The 20,979-nt window shown below is 35.2% G+C and overlaps 2 protein-coding genes and 1 long non-coding RNA gene across 7 annotated transcripts in view; 1 reads left to right on the top strand and 2 right to left on the bottom strand.

Moving 5' to 3' along the window:
- Positions 1 to 1,528, bottom strand: part of csnk1g2b (casein kinase 1, gamma 2b) — a 64,296-nt gene extending 62,768 nt beyond the window's left edge. For 2 of the 4 annotated variants that reach the window (XM_073909650.1, XM_073909651.1), the window contains exon 1: positions 1,469 to 1,528. The gene's annotated coding sequence lies outside the window, so the exon portion shown is untranslated. Of the gene's footprint in view, positions 1 to 1,350 lie in introns of all 4 variants that reach the window. The other 2 variants (XM_005166859.5, NM_001290336.1) reach the window with 1 other exon arrangement.
- A 4,106-nt stretch (positions 1,529 to 5,634) lies between these two features.
- dmbx2 (diencephalon/mesencephalon homeobox 2) lies at positions 5,635 to 9,092 on the bottom strand. Of its 2 annotated transcripts, XM_073909332.1 has the most exons (5): positions 9,065 to 9,092; positions 8,911 to 8,985; positions 8,653 to 8,832; positions 7,037 to 7,212; positions 5,635 to 6,954 (listed from the first exon to the last, which is right to left on the bottom strand). In XM_073909332.1, the coding sequence occupies exons 3-5, from the start codon at positions 8,822 to 8,824 to the stop codon at positions 6,502 to 6,504; spliced, it is 801 nt and encodes a 266-aa protein (XP_073765433.1). In that variant the 5' UTR covers positions 8,825 to 8,832; positions 8,911 to 8,985; positions 9,065 to 9,092; the 3' UTR covers positions 5,635 to 6,501.
- LOC141375621 (uncharacterized) lies at positions 8,660 to 14,742 on the top strand. Its single transcript, XR_012384257.1, has 3 exons — positions 8,660 to 8,849; positions 11,347 to 11,429; positions 14,066 to 14,742. It is a non-coding gene; the product is annotated as an uncharacterized lncRNA (long non-coding RNA).
- Positions 14,743 to 20,979: the final 6,237 nt, after the last annotated feature.

The raw sequence follows: 20,979 nt of genomic DNA, 5'->3' as shown, positions 1-20,979 counted from the left end.
GTTTTCATCTACTTGGATCAGAAACAACTTATCACTGGCTGAAACCGAGACGGCAAACTACATCATTAAAAAAAATCTGAACTCTAGCTTCAATTTAGCGAAAGATACATAACAGATAACACTGGAACGTCATCATAAAAAAACACCTGATGTAAAAGTGCATCAGATAAAGGCAAAATATGATGAGCATAATACCACATAATCTGGCATTAAAATTGCTTGACTAATAGTGATTGCCAAGTAAGAGCTCACAGCTGTTTTGAGTCACAGTGCCTACAAGAAAACAAGACAAGCCAGCAAACAACCCATTTACGACTTATTTCTGCTTATTTGGAAAAAGACCAAGTGAAAATAAAGTAGGTTTCAGCACAAGCAAGGCATCACAGTTCAGCTGTTGTAGCTTGCAAACAGGAAATATGCAAGTGCTAGAGGCTGCGTAAAAACCGAGAAGTCAACCTCTAGTTTCTCAGATGGCCAAAAGAGAAGCTGGGGCCATAAAACAGCTTCTGTCTTGATCTACAAGGCCTGTAGTGTGGTGCTGGTTAGGGCTTGAGAGACAAAAGAGAGCTCCCTGGTCAATTATTTCCTTAAGCACAGTCGGATTTTCCATACAATTTGTTTAGCCTCTATGTGAAACTGGGAGACACAGTTTAACACTCCTCTAGTTTGCTGACAACTGTCTAGTCTGATAACTTACTAGACGCTTTTTTTGAAATCTAAAATAATCTGAGATTATATCACATTATACCTCACTTCCTTAAGCTTAACACAAAAATGTTTTCAAATTCCTCAGATGATTTTAGTAAGTTAGCTGATGCTACACTTCTCAGATGGCATTTTTAAATCAGCTGTCAAATGTAACATATTTATATCAATCCTGCACCACATTCGTCTATAAAATCATTTATTTTACATTTTTAAAAACTTTCTACATCGCGGGCTGGCAAAAAAAAAATACATACTGAAAAATATGTTTAAGAACTAATGCGTTTAAAAATATTCAGAATATTTTATTTGATTTTATCTTAGGTTAAAAACGTCCTTAAAATGAGTGTCTGTCTAGCTGAGCCCGTCAAAATATCACCACCACACGTCGAAATGGATTTCATTTCACATCTGAAGCAAAATATATTCCCTTTCATATCCAAAAAGGAAATGAAATATCGACAAACCAGCTGAACTACTCCAAGCCTTGTTAGACAAACATGACAATAATCCTCCACCAAATGAACTAGCTTAGCAGCCCACCGGCTAGGCTAACATCACATTAGCCGTTTAGCAGCGAACCTTTCAGTCTTTCGATTAAAACGAAGGAGTGATTTTTCTGAGGAAACGTAAAGATGTTTTTACCTGCGTGTGAGTCCCTTATGTAGTGTGCCACGACATGGTCCTTTATTTAGGCTATGTAAAGTGATTTAATTCTCCACTAAAGACTAGCCCGGCTTCGCTGTTGTCTCTTTAAGCCTACCGTTTCGGTGAGCGAAGCTCCGGCGTCACCCGACACTCCCATTGCTGTGGATACGTCCTCAAAAGTGCGTAGATGGATTGGAGAATATGCGGCGGCGTTGTGGGGCGCAACTAAAGCTCACTACCGACCCCACCTGGCCAAAAACTCAATTGTTTGCCTGGATCAACAGTTGAGGAGGTTGTAAACTGGAAATACCAGAGTCATCTTTTGGGAAAAAGGGACTGGTTGTGTAAATGTTTGGAGTGTTATTTAAGGGGGAAGCCGGAGATGAGATTTAGTTTCGGAGTTAGGGTTAGGGTTAGCCAGAAATATAAATGAATGGAAGGAAAATATATTTTTAAATGGATGTTAAGTCGCATTTTCTGAACTGGATTTTGGAATAATACTTATATTGTGGATACTAATAATAAATGCAGGAAGCTTGTTGTGAACACACAGACACAAAGTATGGTGGAAAAGCTATTGGTAGCCAAAAAATGATGTAGGGTTTCCTCCGGGTGCTCCGGTTTCCCCCACAGTCCAAATACATGTACTATAGGACTTATTACTATATTACTTATTACTACTATAGAACTATTGGCCGTGTGTATGTGTGCGTGTGTATGTATGAGTGTGTATGGGTGTTTCCCAGATTAGTGCAGCTGTGCAAAACAAATGCTGGATAAGTTGGCGGTTCATTCCGCTGCAGGGGCGCCCCCAAGGGGTGGCCAGGGGTGGCCACGGCCACCCCTCGGTAAACTCTGGCCACCCCTGTGGCCACCCCAACATAATTTTGCTGTTGACATTATTGATTTAAATTATAAATTCCCAATATTTAAATAAATAAAATGCAGCCACTAAATTATTGTTGGTGTTACTGACGTAGCTGATTCATTGTCTCTCCCTCTTAGTGCTGGTTCAATGCTGAATGCTGGTGAAAGCAAACTGACGCATGCGCGCAGAAAACCATTCCCGCGCGCCTCACGCACTCCTGTGTGAATCCCGGTTGGTTGTTTACATGCACGCCCACAAAATACGCGCCGCTCATGCGCCGTGAAACGGAGTAACAGCCTTTTGTGCAGAGGTGAAAGTCGACTAAAGTTTATATAATATAATGATGATGTTACTTTCACTAAGCATGCCTTTAAAGCAGAAAGGAGAGATAATCGTCAGGGAGGTAAGACTTCATAACATGATTTCTCAGCCATGATCTGGTCTAAGACCACAGATAATTCTATAATACATTTTTTTGTATCCTTTAGAATTGTCATTATTCATTTTCATGCAAAAGGTTTCTTAAGTTATCTTGGCATATCACTCCAGTTGTTGTTTTCCAATAATATTTAGGATTGATGTCTATTATTAATTCAGAATAATAATTGTATAATAATATTATTATTTTTTATTTAAAATAATTATAAATAAATTGTTATATTTATTGAATAACAAATCTAACAATTCAAGGAAGGTGGGGGTGTATAGGGTGGTTCGCCCAGGGAGTCATTTAAACTAGAACCGCCACCTCCCTTCCCGATCGTCGTTGACAGCACGCACACACCTTCAATAGACAGCAATGGCAATTTAATATTTACCTTAAGGTTACAATAGAAGAATCTGCATTTATAAAATGGCTCAAAAAGAAATATGGATAAATGATATTACTAGGTATAGTGAGTGTGTATATAGTAATGCCTTTTGTTCAGTTTGTTCATTTGTTTGGGTTATTAATAAACTCATTATTCTTTCATTCATTTTCTTTTCGGCTTAGTTCCTTTATTAATCCAGGGTCGCCACAGTGGAATGAACCGCCAACTTATCTAGCACATTTTTACACAGTGGATGCCCTTCCAGCTGCAACCCATCTCTGGGAATAATAAACTCATTAATCTTCATTCATTTTAGACTTGGCATATACCGTATGATGTACAATAAAAGCATATATATGAATATTTACTGAGTAATGAACACTTTTCATATATATATATATATATATATATATATATATATATATATATATATATATATATATATATATATATATATATATATATATATGAAAAGTGTTTTTAAACTAAACATAGATTTTTATTTGGTTTGACCATGTACTTCCTGAATTACTTCAAGGAATAAATAGCAATATTTCAAGAAGAATTAATTAAATGAATAAAAACTACATTATTACATTTACCAAAAACAAAAATATAACATTACTCTGAATTCATTTTTTTTTTGTGCCACCCCAAGATTTGGTGCGGCCTCTTCTGGCCACCCCTAAGAAAATTTTCTGGGGGCGCCACTGTTCCGCTGTGACCCCTGATGAATAAAGGGACTAAGCAGAAGTAAAATAAATAAATGAATGTTTAGTTTTTTTTTTTTTTTTTTTTTTTTTTTTTTTTTGCACATTCAGATTGCTTTTCTTCTTTAAAGCATTGTAAAAAAATAGCCATTAGTGGGATATTCATTTTGTTTTGCCTGTATAAGTTTTTTTTACCCTCAAAGTGCTGATAGGCGTTGACTTGCATACCATGAATAACATAAGGACCTTGGTTTCGGTTTCAGGTAAACAATCTTTAATGTTCTACATCTGGGATGGCCTGAAGGTAAAGTAAGAGTAAATTAGTGAGTAAATCTGAACAAACTCCTTTTAATATTATTATAATAATGCAAAAATACCCACCCCTTACTGACATACACAAGCTCATTTATCCAATTTTGACTGCTATGCCATAATAAATTAAGAAAATAACCATACAAAAAAAACTTTAAGACCAAGCTGAAAGCTCTTTTGGCTGTTGCTTCAACGTGACTGAGGAAAGTTGAATGTGCTGGCCAGTTTGTGTTTGCCTAATAAACGACAATAGGCTAGTTTTTAATTTAAGCCTTTAACAGTATCCTTTTTCTAATTATATAAAAATGAACAGCATTTGTATTTGAAAAAAATAAGTATTAACCTATTTTTTTCTTCTAAATCTTTAGAAAATGTTTTTGGTACATCAAAAAGGTGGCTGATGACCACCTAACAAGCTAATCCAGCAAAAAAAATACAGCTTAAAAAGTATTTAAACTTCATAATTTAATTTAAAATGAGGCTAATTACTGCAAAAATTACTGCATATTTTAAGAAAAAAAACACCTCTTTCTGAGGCTGGCCACTCACCTGTAAGACCATCACAGACCATGACGTTCAGTCCTCATTTCACCAAAACTTGACAGTTTACCCAAATATGTGGTAAAATCATAATAACCCTTACAATGGACATGCATAGATATATATTTTTCAATTATGGTAAATAAATTACTAAATGTGTTTATAAGACATGTCAGTCTTATTTGGGCTAAGAAAAAGAAACTGACTGCCTGCTTAAGTTCATTAAAGCACTATTTTACACAAATGTTTTACAAAAAAAGACTATAGGACTCATATAACATCAGAATATTGTTTTTGCTTGTAAACACACTAAATGATGGATAACTTACACTTTAAGACATTTTATACTCTTTCCTTCAGACCCATTTGTCAGAGAGATTTTTTTAAGCATTTAAAACAAACATATTAAATGAGAAAACGTATCTTTAAGTTCATGTTTTGACTTTACATTTTAACAGATGTCATGTGACATATTAGACACACTTGCATTTAATGTATATGTAAAAATCGCTTTTGTGAATGTAATTTGATACAACCCCTGCTGGGGTAAATATAGATATCCCATTTTATCACTAAATTTAATGGGCATTATCAGTGGTTATGAGCTGATATATGGGCCAATAGGGGACCTCGGCACCTGGTAGTCTCAAAAGGCTGTTATCATCCATCCACATGGTTAATCAGCTATAAATCACATACAGCTGCATCTGAAAGTTAACAAGAATTATTTATTAAATTTCCCATTAATTGTATTTTATTAACGTCTACCCCTACCGGTAGGTGCAAAACGCCCCTACTAGCCCATATCAGTTGATAACACCCAATTAATAGGGTTATTTAAAAGCAATATAATTTGAAGCAGGTGTTTACCTAAATACATGAAATAAATGTGAACGTAACTGTGCACATAAAAAATAACCTAAAAGTTAATGCTGATAATAGTCCACATTTTGACAAAAATAAAGATCAAACGTGCAATCCACAATTGGATTTCACAGAAGTCATGATGCAAGCACACAGTAAGATTGAATACAAACGATTAAGAAGTTTTTCATGTTTATTTGTATTCAAATTTTCATAAAAATCTACAAAGTGCTCAAACGTGTGTGCAACACAATCGTTCTTAACAATGCTCTAAGCTATGCAAAGCAGAGCATGAAAGGTGACAAAATAAGTCAATCATACACAATAAAAAACACTTATAAAAATACAAAAAAGATACAAATCCAAACCTTTCTGTTATTCCAAAGGTGTGCTTAAATGAAGAAATGTACTATAAGAAGATAAGAATTTTCTTTGCATTTTAGAAAGTTTTTCATTCACACTGATCAGCAAACATATTAAAATGATGTTTTTTGTTAATGCATATCATGATAGGCCTAGTTGGCAATGGCATTTTTTTAAAAACACTAGGGTGACCAGGCATTTGTGCACATGATCATAGTCCACCATTGCTGTTTTGGTTGTCAAGAACTCTAAGCATTGAACATGTAATATGCTTACACGACCTCACCATTTGCACAAAAATGTGTTATTGTTGTTTATATAAAAACAATAACAGAATTGTTTAAAAACTTAAATTTTGAAACCTGTTTTCAAATGTTGAACGAATAAAATTTGTTGATAGCACTTTATTTTAGACCTTTTTTCCATGTGCATTCTATGTGCTTTTATAGTCATTACATAAAGTGGGTACTATTCCTAAACCTACCTCTGAACCTAACCTTAACATTACCCAGTCATTTCATAGGTAATACACTGTAAGTACACATGCTATAAAATAAAGTGCACCCTATAAATTTGCAGTTTGAAAAATATTGTTGTGTAAATGCCTCATAAAAACTGCTGTAAAACATGAAAGCCTGTCCGCTTTTCACATCCCAGTGAGCATTTTTTGGAGATACCACTATATGTCCAAATGTCGGTGAACCATTGATTTCGATTGACAGGCAGACTGAAGCATGAGATTGCTGGATTTCCCCAATGGAACAAGACCGATGCCTGTGTTGTGCTGCTGATGTATTATAGGTACATATGTAGGAGAGAATGGCAGACCTGCAGACAGAAGGCCGAGTGCATGAGGCATTGGTTGTTGGAAATGTTCAGCAGTGATGAATGGAAGAACAGCGGAGGAGTGCAGTCTGGGGTGGGAATGAAGCTGAACAGAGTCTGCTGATAAAGAAATGGGGTTGTTTTCCCTAATAGAGGACTGAGGTTTAGAATTATAGGTTTTCTCTTGATCCTTCACCAGTTCTTTCCGTTGTTTAGTTGCAGAGCGATGCACTTGGCTTTCTTCTTTTGGAATAGGTGCGAAGCGTTGACCTTTTCTAAATTTGGCACGTCTGTTTTTGAACCACACCTGAAGAAACATGCTTTGTTAATCTATGGTGCCAGGTTTAATTTTATTGTTTGGATGTTGGTGATGTTCGTAAGGCTCTCACCTGGATTCGGGCCTCTGGGAGGTTGATGCAGACCGCTAGTCTCTCTCTCATGCCCACATCTGGATATTGGGTTTGCTGAAAAGCCTTTTCAAGGGCTTGTAACTGGGACACGCTGAAAGCTGTGCGACTGCGTCGCTGCTTTTGCTGGTTCCCGTAGCGTGCCTCAAGGATAAGTTCTACAACAAGAAGATATCATTTATTAGTTGCTTGTAATTCATGATACATAGCATTAATACTTAACTGGTTTAGATGTTTTCACCTTTATTTGTAGATGTTTTAAGAGTAATAAAAAAATTAATATTTGAATGAGTGAAATGATGAAAATGAAACAACATAAAGTTTACCTATGTGAAAATAAACCAAAAGTTAAACTAATTAAAAAAGTAGCATAAACAAGTATTATGATTTAACTTTGTACAACTTTGCTTATGCAAATAAATAATGTAGGATATTACATTTCAAACAGCTGCATGTATTTCACAATAGTTTGTTTATATATTATATATACAAATATACATACATACACTAGCAGTTGAAAGGTTGGGGTCAGTTTTTTATTCATGTTTTTTTTTTTAATAAAATAATTCTGCTCATCAAGGCAGGATTTATTAAATGAAAAAATATTACTCCAGTCATTATTGCTGAATAATAAAAATGTTAATAATAATAATGACAATAATAATAACTAATATTAGAGTAATTTCTGAAGAATCAGCTGAAGACTGGAGTAATGAAGCTGAAAATTCATCATTAAAATCACTGGAATAAATTATTTAATTAAATGATAAACTACTTTTGAACAGTTTATTCATAGTGCAATAACATTTCACAATTTTACAATTTGTACAGTTTTTTGATGAAAGAAATGCAGCGTTGAAGTTAAGTTGGAGAAGCTTATTTTAAAACATTTAAAAATCCTACTGACCCCAAACCTTTGACCGGTAGTTTATATATATATATTAATGTATAAACCCTATATAATTTGTTTTACAATTATAACCTTCTATTTTTATTATAATATATTTTTATAATAATCTTTAAAGACTGCAGTAAATCTAAGCAATAGGGTTTTATTTTCTAACATCAAATTAAAATTGATGTGAACGTTAGTTAAACATTTACTTTTTACTGTGGTTAACAACTCTTTATTATAGTTTATGACGGATAGTGCACTAATATTAACAAATGAAACTTTTTTATATAGTGATTCAAAGTGTAGGTCTAATATCTTAAAATTAAACACATTTGTGTTATGAAAAAAGTTATTATTTGTAAATTTGACCTTTTATTTTATTAAATTGTATTCATTTATGTTTAATAAAACTAAAATATATTTTGGTAGGCTGGCAAGAAAATGGAAAAAGCTTTAAAACTTCACGCTTAACTCAATGCATTAACTACTTTGTTACTTTACTTTCGTTGTTTGATACTATTAATTGTTTGATTCACTAAACATGTATCAAACTGTATCAAAGTCTACATTGTTTCTTTTTACGCTTAGGCCTATAATATTAAAAGGTCTACAAATCTGCCGCCGAAACAAGTTTCAATGAGTTTAATGCAGCTTTAATCCGTTCTTCGTGTTAATCTATCAGTGTGCATGGTTTCCGTCTCACCTGCTAGCCGCTCCGCCACCGTGAAGGTTTGTACGGACGCCGGACTGGCCGCTGAGTGAACCTGATACCGCTGCGCCATCTGCTGGGGAGACTCCTGAAACAACGAACCGACGCGCTGCAACGGAAACCCCCCCTGGCCATTTCTTGCTCCACAGAAATACACAGAATTCATTCTGCTGACTGAGAGGATACAACGTGTGAGTGTGCGCATACTAAAACAATCAGTCTCTATAAGTAAACAACACAATGAAAACTCACCACTTTCAACGAACTGTGGACGTCAGCAGGTTGAGGTAAATAGATGCAGGCAACAGCTAGTTGATTTTGATGCTCCTATCCCAAACAAACATTTCAAAGAGGCTGGTAAAATCCACAAAATATTACAATGAAGTTTCTTTGACTAAAGCCAGACCTGTAGTGCTCTACGTTGACTGTGGTTTAGGTCCTCCAGCTCAGTTTCCACTATTTAAGAGGCATTAACTTCAGCTTCCTCCAACCATTAGCCAATAGAAAGAAAGGTATTAGCCTGGATTAAGTGGGATGAGGGAGAGAAAGGGGGGTTTGGAGGGGCTCAAGTTTTTGAAACTATTGAACTTGGGAGATTTAGGCAAAGCATCTCCCTTCAATGAGCGGGCGAGCTGCACTCCCCCCTTTAAAACAATTAAAACAATGTGGCCGGCTAATCTCTGGGGTTGGGCAGATTAAAATAACAGCCTTTGATTGTCCGTTGTTCTCTTCCTTCTCTCTCCGCCGGTCCCCAGCTTTTGTTAGTATTAACTCTGAGGGGGGTGTTTGCTCGGCTGGTTTGTTTTGCTAACTGGTCCCATATTTTGCCCAGAAAATGTCAATTTGAGAATGCACTCTGCAAGTGGCCTATTAGGGTGATTTCTTGGGGCTAAATGTACCAGAAATCTTCTCAAAAAAGAAGGATTTAAGCTATTAGCATCTGAAAATAAATAAAATTCTCAGTCAAATGAAAGACATATAAGCCGAGCAATGTGCAGTCTACATCTAAAGTGGTTGTTATTATGCAGCAAGTCAACAAGACGTTTATGAAGCAAATGTATCAAGCAATCTGCACGTCATCCCCTGTCATTATCCCATCATGCATCTCTCAACACCCTCTCTCATTGAGCTCGAGCTGCAGTTTAGCTCCAGCTGAAACCTCAGTCACCTCACATCAGATCATCCGAGCGGCTGGGAGCGGCTCAGGAGGTTCAGAGATGTAAATTCTGCTAAATCCTGACACTGTGCAGCTCAGGGCCAGGAAGGCGAGGCATGTGGAGAGCTAGATTATGTTTCCCACGAGTATCAGGGCCACTGCGCACTCCTCAGTGTGTGCGTGTGTGTGTGTGTGTGTGTGTGTGTGTACACAGGAGCTGGACTACACTGGCATGAGACTGGCACACATACACAAGCTTCACCTCACATTTGGCTCACTTTTATATCCACTTTGCTGCTGGAATGGTTTGTTTGTTTGGACCTATACAGTCAGGGAATTCATTAGGAAAGCAGATTTGCACAGTGAGATCTCTATATCTTCACAACAAAGTTTCTGAATGTAGAATATTGTGGGATTATTAGTGAAATGGAAGTAAATGCTACGCTGTAAAAACAATAGCCTAATAGGAATCATTAAAAATGGAAAATGTTCTGGTAATCTTCTGCCAAGAATATATTCATTTAACTTTCATGTTCGTTAACTTTAAAGCACAGCTTATTTATTCATTCATTCATTCATTTTCCTTCAGCTTAGTTAATTTATTCATCAGGGTTCACCATAGGGGAATGAACTACCAACATATCTATCATATGTTTTACATGGCAGATGCCCTTCCAGCAGCAACCCAGCACTGGGTTGTGCTCAGTTCAAAAAGCATTATTTTATAGTATACTTTGCTGAATTAAACCAATTTCTTTTAAATATTTATATTGTTACACACACACACACACACACACACACACACACACACACACAAACGCACGCACGCACGCACGCACGCACACACACACACACACACACACACACACACACAAAATGCTGTACTTTTTAACCTTCTATTCATCATTGGATCCTACAAAATATTTAGGAGCAAAACTGTTAACACAAAATTAGCATTTTTACAAATTTGCATTATTATAGCTATATTTAAAGATTCATTTAGCAGTGAAAATTTAAAGGGCACCTATGATGAAAATCAAGTTTTGTAAGCTGTTTGGAAAGAACTCTGTATATGTATAGTGTGTCCACTGTCTTATTGGTGTGATAGAAACCTAAGTCTCTTTTTAAAAATTTCCTTACGTTAAAATAGGACCCAAATGCCAGTGATTTTGAGGCTCACCACAACGTGACGTAGAGGAGTGTGGTTTTCTGAATTGATTGACAGGTGCCATGTTTCTATAATAACATGTATACACATGTCCACATAACATTTTCTTTTTCAACTTAACTTGGATTAAAATATCTGTTAACACTCTCTGCGATTTCTATAAGTTTTATAAGTTTTAAACTTTTTTTAAAACAGAGCTTGTTTAATAAAGACAGTAAAATCACTGTAATTCTTAACCGCTACAATCACCACAGCCGCATGGTGTCATGCATGTGAGACTCATCATTTCGGAAAGGCTTGAATAAAGTCCACCACAAATACATGAAATAAACTTGGTATTTTTGTCCAATGAACTGTATTTCAGCTTCATCCGAGTCTGTCTCTGTCACTGACTGCTGTTTATCTGCTGTAACGCTGGAGAAGCAGACACACACGTGGGATCAGCAGGTGAGGAGAAGCAGCTCATTTGCATTTAACGCCATAGGCTACAAAAACAGCTACATTCTGACCAGACCTCAAACTGAGCATATTCTGGAGGCTATAATAAATAATGGTGTTTTGAGGGGTGTTTTGAGCTGAAACTTTACAGGCACATTCTCGAAACACCAAAGGCTTATTTTACATCTTATAAAATGGGTAAAATAGGTGCCTTTTAATAAGAATATTTAGCAGTGAAATGTTTTTAACACTAATAATTTAAAGAAATGTTTCTTGAAAATGCAGTAAAATTAGTGTTTTTTAGTTACAATTAATTGTATCCTTTATATATATATATATATATATATATATATATATATATATATATATATATATATATATATATATATATATATATATATATATATATAATTTATATTATATCTATATATTTATTTATTACAACCCAGTACTGGGACGCACTAGTACACTACGGCCAATTTTGTTTATTCAGTTCACCTTTACCGCATGTGTTTGGACTGTGGGAGAAACTGGAGCACTCGGAGGAAACCCACGCCTACACGGGGAGAACTTGCAATCTCAGAAATGCCAACTGATCCAGCCAGGACTCAAACCAGCAACCTTTTTGCGGTGAGGCAACCGGGTTAACCTGAGCCACCGAGCCACCCTATTGCTCAATTTAATGTTTAATAGTTTACATTTATTACAATTAAATGTAAACATTTTTTCTACTTTCACTAAAGTATGTTTTAAGGGTTGACCATTTCCATTTTAATGCAGCAAAGTTTTGATACAGTGCCCATCTTTTTCAGTGGCCATACACCATTTCCAGGCGACACAGTGGATCAGGGGTTAGCACTGTCGCCTCACAGCAAGAAGGTTACTGGTTCGAGTCCCAAGTGGGTCAGTTGGCACTTCTGTGTGGAGTTTGCATGCTCTCCCTGTATTCACGTGAGTTTCCTCCGAATGCTCCGGTTTCTCCCCACAGTTCAAAGACAAGCACTATAAGTGAACTGAATAAACTAAATTGGCCATAGTGTGTGTGTGTGTGTGTGTGAATGAGTGTGAATGGATGTTTCCCTGTACTGGGTTGCAGCTGGAAGGGCATTCGCTGTGTAAAAACATATGCTGGATAAGTTGGCGGTTCATTCCACTGTGGCGACCTCTGATGAATAAACAGATTAAGCCGAAGAAAAGTGAATGAATGAATGACACCATTTCCCCATCCCAGTATATTTTACATCTCCACTCCAGTTGATTCCAATCTGTGCATCAGTCGTCTTTAAAAAGAGTGAAATTAGTTTCCAAACGTGAGCCAAAAACTGTTTAAAAATAAACATTTGTTGATGAAACAGAGCCAACTGTGAACTCTTTTTAAAGCTTGGAGTTTTCACATTTTACATCACATTGACTTGTTTTGTTTGCTTTATTTAAGCAACAGCTCATCAACACCAACACTTCCCTCCATTTCTGATATTTTCACACCTGACTGACCTTTCAGCCCATCACAGAATGATTGTTGCTGAACTTTTTCTCCCTGCCTTCAAGGCTCTGCCTTTTTCTTCCTTTGCGATGTTCTTGCCTGTCAAGCTGTATTAGTGTCCGCTCAAAATAAGTCATTTAGAAGAACCTTAGCTGAGCAGCCTCTGAACCCCATTAAAAGCTTGGAGCTCAGAGCCCAGAAGCCTTTGTCTCTTCAGCCTGTGGGATTAGTGGAGATTTGCTGCTAAGAAAAAAAAGTAGTTATTTCATGGCACTTTCATGATGAAACCTGGCCAAAGCTGTGTTGGCTGGGAGGATTAGAGCCACACAAAGACGCTGGTTGTGTGTGACCCCCCTCCCCAATAAAAAAAAAAAAAACCCAGTGCCCCCCCCAAAGCGCAAACACACACCGCCATCCCCACCTCATAACTCCAGCTCAGACCGTAATGAGAGCTGCGTTTTCATCTCCAGCCCACTGAGATTGCGTTTGGGCTTTTCTCCGACCCACTCGATGGTGGATGCGTCTGGAATTTTCTCATTCTGATGTTTATTTACATTTGTGTAATTGGATGCAAACCCATTAGTCTTCTAGCGGCCTGCTGTAGCCAAGGAGTCCTGGAGGTTTAGACCCTGTCTGTAGAGTTTAAAGGGGTTTAGAGGATGTGTGCTGGTGGATCCACTTACAAAGACACAGATTAGCGGCATTAAAAACACCAGGCCAGGCTGGTGTAAACTCATTATGCTTTCAAATCACGTATTTTGATCAGTTTTTTTTTCATAAACATACAAAGATATCAAGCATATGGAAGTGGTACAGTATTTAAGAATGCTCATTTTTGACGCACATGAAACTTTCAAACTCTTTTTTTAATAAAGCTGTGTGTGTTATTTAACACATTGCTTTGGTAAAGTTAAAACAATGCAGTCTATAAGGGGTCAGTTTTGCATTTCATTGATTTTCTTTTTTTCTTTTTGATCTATGTAGGCATGTGCTAGATAGACATATTTGATGGCTGTGCTTATCTTACATATATTATTGTCAAAATGCAGTGCTGAATTAAAAATAATGTTTTTAAAAATTTAAATTTTAAATTATAATATAATATATAAAATAATTTGTTCATAATCACAATATTCAATTCAATTCATCTTTATTTCTATAGCGCTTTTACAATTTAGATCAAATCCATCGATACGCAGCTCCACAATTCCCAATCAAGCAAGCCAGTGGCGACAGCGGCGAGGAACAAACTTCACCAATTGACGAAAGTGAAGGAAAAAGAAACCTTTAGAGAAACCAGGCACAGTCGGACCCAACCATTTTTCCTCTGGCCAAACTTCTTGTTCAGAGCTGCAGTTCAGGCGCCAGAGTAGGCCATGTTCAAATAAATTCAACTTTTAAAGATTTTCCAACATCCTGCATCTCAAATTTTAAGTACAAAAAGTCATTCTTTGTAAATGACAAGCAATTTTAGGGCTCAAATTGTGCTTTGTTAATTTCTACTATAAAGTGTCTCATTTTTTAAAGCACAAAAATGTGCTCTGTGTGAATGGGCCATATAGGTGACTCACCATTCTAAAGTTCAAGCTAAAATGAGTTCACTTTGAAAAGTGCATATCTTTATTTTGTAATTTTTTATTATACTTTGCAAAATTTTATGCTCTTTTTAAATGCAGAAATGTATTCTGCGTGAATGTCAAGTCAAAAATGTTTTTGCAAAATTGACAAAAATGTTTTTGCAAAATTGTCCTAAGACAGGAATGGGTGTTGTTCAATTCTCAACTTTGATGAAAGGTGATGACCCACTTTAAATGTTGACTACTGTGCATAAACATTTCTAAACAAATAAAAAACTTAAGCAAATTATAGTCTAGATATTATTTTATTTTGGAGATTTTTTGTTACAGCAACTCTGTGTTGCTCGAATTTTAATCATCCTAAAAACTAAGTGCTAAAGTTAAAAAAAAAAACTTCAATCAAGAAGTGTGAATATACGTTTGTCATTTCACTCTAAAATATGCAGGGTTCCACACAATCCATTCGGATTGGGTTGTTCCAAAAAGAATTCAAAAATTGTTTTTGTTTAAATTCATTTTAAGTTTGAAGGTGAATAAGCAGCTAAATCATAAGCTAAATAATAGTGTATATTGCATTGCAGATATTAAGCATAACATTGTGGGCTTAATTAAATTAAATTGAAAAGTGACAATTATTAATATTTCAATTAATAATTTCTATAGGTTTGTAGACCTATATAGAGCAAATATTCATTATTTTGTGAATGACAAGCCATTCTAAAAACCAATGCTCATGTAAAATTTTTAAAAGGTTTCATTTCTACAATTGAGTTTTTAATTTCGTCACTATTCTTATTTTTTACATTTCAAAACAAAATGCATTCTATGTTAATGTAAGCTGGTTAAAATGTCTTAGATTAAGATCTGCTCTACATTCAAAGTGTGTTTCAGTGCTAATTTTTACATTTTTCAGTGCCACAGCCATATCACCCCGCAGCACAAGACCACTTATTCATTGAAGCTATAAGTTGAGCTGAGCCTGGTTAATAGAGCCCAAGCCTGGCGCTCAACCTGTGGTCTGTGTGAGTCCTAATGCCCCAGTTTAGTAAAGGGGACACTAAAGTATCTGTGAGCACCGTCTTTATGATGAGACAATAAACCAAGGTTCTGACTCTCTGTGGTCATTAAAAATCCCATGGCACTTCTCGTGAAGTGTAGAGATGTAACCTGTTGTCCTGTCAAATTGCCTCCATCGGCCCTTATCAATTATCATCCTCATACACCAAATTGGCTCTATCATTGTCTCTCCACTCCTCCTGTAGTTGGTGAGCCATGTATTCAAATACAAAACAAAATCTGTATTGCAAACCCTGCTCTCTTAAAAAAACAAAAAAGACTTTTAATGGCTTTCCTGGTTCCATGAAAAACCTTTAACCATCATTGGAACCTTTACATAAAACATTCTTCATATTGGAAAAGGGTTATTTAGACTTAAAATTCATCTTTCACACACACAACTCACTTAACGGTTCTTTAGGGACCCAAAAACAGTTCTTCTATAGCAAGACTCAGGTTAAAATAAGCTAAACTTTAAGTAAAGCTGAACAAGAATAACTTAATCAGTGCATTCCAAGATTTGGGGCCCTATCATACACCCGGCGCAAGGCGCGGCGCAATACTTGTTTGGTAGTTTCAGCTTGGCGCAAGAGTCGTTTTGAGGCGTTGCGCTATGCTGTTTAAATAGCAAATGCATTTGCGCTCAGATGTGCGCCCATAGGCGTTCTGGTCTAAAAAGGAAGGCGTTCTTAGGCGGACCGCTGGCCCGTCGCTATTTTGAGAAACTAAAATAGATTTTTCATTAGACCAAAACTAACCCGGTCTAAACTCCAGCGCAGAGTTGTGCCTCGCTTACACACTGCTTAATACGCACAAGAGAGCAATAGGCAAATATCTTTACATATGAAAAAAATTAAATATTAAGGATATGGAGATATATATATATATATATATATATATATATATATATATATATATATATATATATAGGATATAGGAATAGATATAGGATATAAATATAAAGGATTAAAACATTACAAAACATTATTTTCTAGCCTACATAAATATGAAAAATCACTGCTTTTATGTCTTCTTCATCTCGGGAGGCTTTTTCAGTTCATTAATAACAATTTGCTTTTGTATAATGTTATTATTATTAGCAGTATTATTTATTATATCCATATTTATATTTGTTTTTATTAAAAACAAGCTTAGATTTGCCCACCTGTTTTAGACCATATGGGGCATGGCAGGTGTATTTGGAAATAACTCAGTATTTTGAACACACTTGGTCATTATTGTTCAATTATTGGTTTGCTAGAAATTAGAACTGAATTTAGAAATAGTTTTGAAACGAATATTTGCGCTTAACAAACAAAATTAATTATTTATAGGCTAATTGATGTCTGTGCGTAAAGGTTTCCCTATCCAAGAGCAAATGTGAAAGTAGTTCCATTATCTCTCATTCTTACGCAGTAGATGCACTGTTTAACAGTTTTCTGTTAAAAAACTGTCAACTGTTTGCTTGTGAAATGCTCATTTTTTCCACTTAGACTTACTTTGGGTCCTGTAAATAGCGAATGCGCTTATGGCACGACGCTGCTGGCTCTTAAAGGGAATGGGAGATGAGACTCTAATTGGTTTATTCTCAAAACACACCTATAACTCATTAAGAAAATAAACTCAACCCTTTTAGACCATGCGCCTTGGCGCAAAGCGGATTTTCCCGTCCATAAATTAGCAAAAATACTTTCTGACATGCCCTGAAAGCGTTTGCGCCCTGTATTTTGCGCATGGACCGTCAAAATAGAGCCCATTGTGTTTTTGGGCCTCAGGAGTCGGGGCTCTTTCGTACATAAGATACTCTTGTACTTAAAAACACTAAAAAGGGTAACATGGTGGCTCAGCAGTTAGCACTGTCGCTGGTTTGAGGCCCGGCTGGGCCAGTTGGCCTTTCTGTGTGGAGTTTGCAAGTTCTCACCGTATACGCATTGGTTTCCTCGGGGTGCTCCGTTTTCCACCACAGTCCAAAGACATGCGCTAGGTGAAATGAATAATCTAAATTGTTTGTAGTGTATGTGTGTGTGTGTGTGTGTGTTTCCCAGTACTGGGTTGCAGCTGGAAGGGCATTCACTGATAAAACATATATTTTATGCAGCATCCCCTGCATAAAACATACCGCCAAAATAGAATAGTTGGCGGTTCATTCCGCTGTGATGACCTCGGATAAATCAAGGACTGAGCAAATGAATGAAAAACACTAAAAAAGTAAGAATTTTTAAAGTGCTACATCTTTAGAACAGTACACTGTTAGAAAAAAATCCATAAGATGTATGGTAAAAAGCCAGCAGTGTTTTACTGTTTAAAAGAAGGTAGACACTGTTAAATAAATGTAGAATTTTTACAGTAAACAACCGTATTTCATTCATTCATAATGTTTACGTGTGTTAATGTTTTAAAGTATTAACATCTAAATGTTTGTTACACAGACAAAAACCCAACCATATTGTTATGATTTTTTAAAAGCCTAAAAAGTGAAGTGTCACGCACGTGAATTCTGGAGGGAAATGGTTATTTACCGTATTTATTAAGGAAACCTACTGTAAACCAGGTTACAGATTTTTACTGTGACATGTTCTGCAGTTTTTTAAAAATGAAATCACGGCCATTTTTAGTGTAATGTTGTGTGAAACAGTGCAAAAGACACTGATGTTTGTATTGGTCAAACTATTTTTCTAATATGTAAATATAAAATAGCAGTACAGCTACAATCCAAAAGTGTTATGCGTCACTAGATGTAAAAATCAATCTGTTCACACGTAATTTAGAAATTTTTTTTTGTCAAATTGTGCAATCATTTTATTGAGCTCATTAGCGGTGCTCAGTTCTGAGTTTAGGCATACTTGTGCTCTTTTTGTGCCATCTATGAGCAGCATCGGACCTTTTATCTCCACAGACTCTCTCAAGCTGCAGCTAAACTGAACGCTCTTTAATATGATTTGGATTGCTTTAAAACTACAGGGGGGCTCTAGTGAAGGACAGAGGGGGTTCATTTAGCCTTTTGAGGGGTTTTGTTTACAGCTCCTGTTTAACAGATGTTGGAGCGAGGCGCAGAATGCTCTCGCTTTCTTTAATTACTTATCAATAGTGGAAATTTGTATTGACAAGCGCCTGTCAAGAGGAGAGCTTTGTAGTTGTCAGTTATCTGAGAGAGAGCCGCTTAACCAAGAGGCCGCACAATCGGCTCTCCGGGCAGCTCTGAGTGTGGAGGGGGCCTCTGGAGAAGAGCCATGGGACTAAAGAGTTCTTCATAGGGGGAAATCGATGTGGCTAAAGCGTGGCCTCTGACCCTGCGCAGTGCGGCTCCAGAAGCGTGAGGTCAGACGCACCGTATAAGCTCCAGTAAGAGGCGCGCACAGATATTCTCTAAAGAGCTGCCAAACATGCAAACACAAAAGCTCCTATCAAACTATTAAGGGGGGAAAAACCCACGCTGCAGGAGTAAAACGTGCACCAGATGTTTACAAATTCTCACTTATCAACTGTTTATTAACAGATGAACTCTTCGTGAAATACCTTAAAAAGCATAGGAGTTTTAAATACCTTTCTATCTACTATACACTGTTCATGACAGCAAATGTTGCTTTAACTTGAGTTCAACTCATTTTTTTAAGTTCTGAAAAGTTTAATGTAATATTTTTTGTCAGTTTGACTGATGTTGCAAGTTGAGATGACTAGAAAAGTTCATTTGATTCAACTGAAAAACTTAAAATGGCAAGATATATGATCTCCTGAACTGCATGAAGACCTGGAAGGGATGTAATGGTGGGGGGAAAAAAAACTTACGTAACAAAACATATTTGCAAAACAAAACCAAAACAAAAACCTAAAAAAAAATATATATATATTTTCCTATCACCCATTTTTTTTCTCCCACCCAGTTTTATTTTTTCTTTTACCCATTTTTTTTCTCTCCCACCAACACAGGCCTTCAGGGGTATGTAGAAATGTAATGCAAGGTTGTCAGTAAAAATAAATGGCAGTTTAGGGAGTAAATTACAAAAATTGTTCAAAAATATATTAGCATGATGAATACCAAGTTGTTCTAAAAGTATTTACTTTTTACTGATTTCAGCAGAATATGTTTATTTAATAAATATAAGTTATTTTGCGTTTGTATGTCCAGTTGAAATCAGAATTATTAGCCCCCTGTTTATTTTTCCCCCAATTTCTGTTTAACGAAGAGATTTTTTTCAACACATTTCTAAACATAATAGTTTAATAGCTCATCTCTAATAACTGATTTATTTTACCTCTGTCATGATGACAGTAAATAATATTTGACTAGGTATTTTTCAAGACACATCTATACAGCTTAAAGTGACATTTAAAGACTTAACTAGGTTAATTAGGTTAACTAGGCAGGTTAGGGTAATTAGGCAAGTTATTGTATAACGATGGTTTGTTCTGTAGACAATTGAATAAAAACATATAACTTAAACGGGCTAATCATTTTGACCTTAAAATGATTTAAAAAAAATTTAAAACTTACTTAATCTAGCCGAAATAAAACAAATAAGACTTTCCCAAAAGAAAAAAATAATACCATACATACTGTGAAAATGTCCTTGCTCTGTTAAATATCATTTGGGAAATATTTAAAAAAGAAAAAAAAAAATCAAAGGGGGGTTCTAAATACAATTATTCCAACTACAGATGGCAAATGCATATATACATACATACATACATATATATATATAAATATATATATATATATATATATATATATATATATATATATATATATATATATATATATATATATATATATATATATAAATATATATATATATATATATATATATATATATATATATATATATAAATATATATATATATATATATATATATATATATATATATATATATATATATATATATATATATATATATACTATATGCTACCAGACAAGAAAATAATATATAATAATAACAACAGTATTCTAATAATCTGGAATAAAATGCACTTAGAGGCAATTTTAAAATTAAATTAAAGCAGCAATAGAACATGTTGATAGTTAATAGCTCAATGATCTTTCGGCACAGGCAAAACTGTAAATATTTATGCAAAAAAAAAAAAAAACTCCAATCATATTTGTGAAATCGAGTTTTAAGCATAAACATTTGTAATTAGTTTTTTTTAAAATATTCTATACCTTCCATTTCATTTTTTTGTTGTTGCCATTTTTATTATATATTTCATGTATGCACATACTTTTTTATTCAGTTTTTTGTTTTAGTTATGTAAAACTAAATGAAAAACATTTTCTTAACAACTATCTGAAATAATATGTTTACTTCTCATCTCTGTTATAACAATTATCAAGAAATTCTTCATGTAAATCAACATGTAAATGATTTTACTTCACATTTATAGTTTTATAGTTAACTATAATAAACCTTCATATAAAAAAAATATAAAATCAAAAAAATCTAAATCTAT

Source organism: Danio rerio, chromosome 8, assembly GCF_049306965.1.
Source record: "Danio rerio strain Tuebingen ecotype United States chromosome 8, GRCz12tu, whole genome shotgun sequence".
In the NCBI taxonomy this organism is placed as follows: Eukaryota; Metazoa; Chordata; class Actinopteri; order Cypriniformes; family Danionidae; genus Danio; species Danio rerio.
This window is presented reverse-complemented; position numbering and strand designations above follow the sequence as displayed.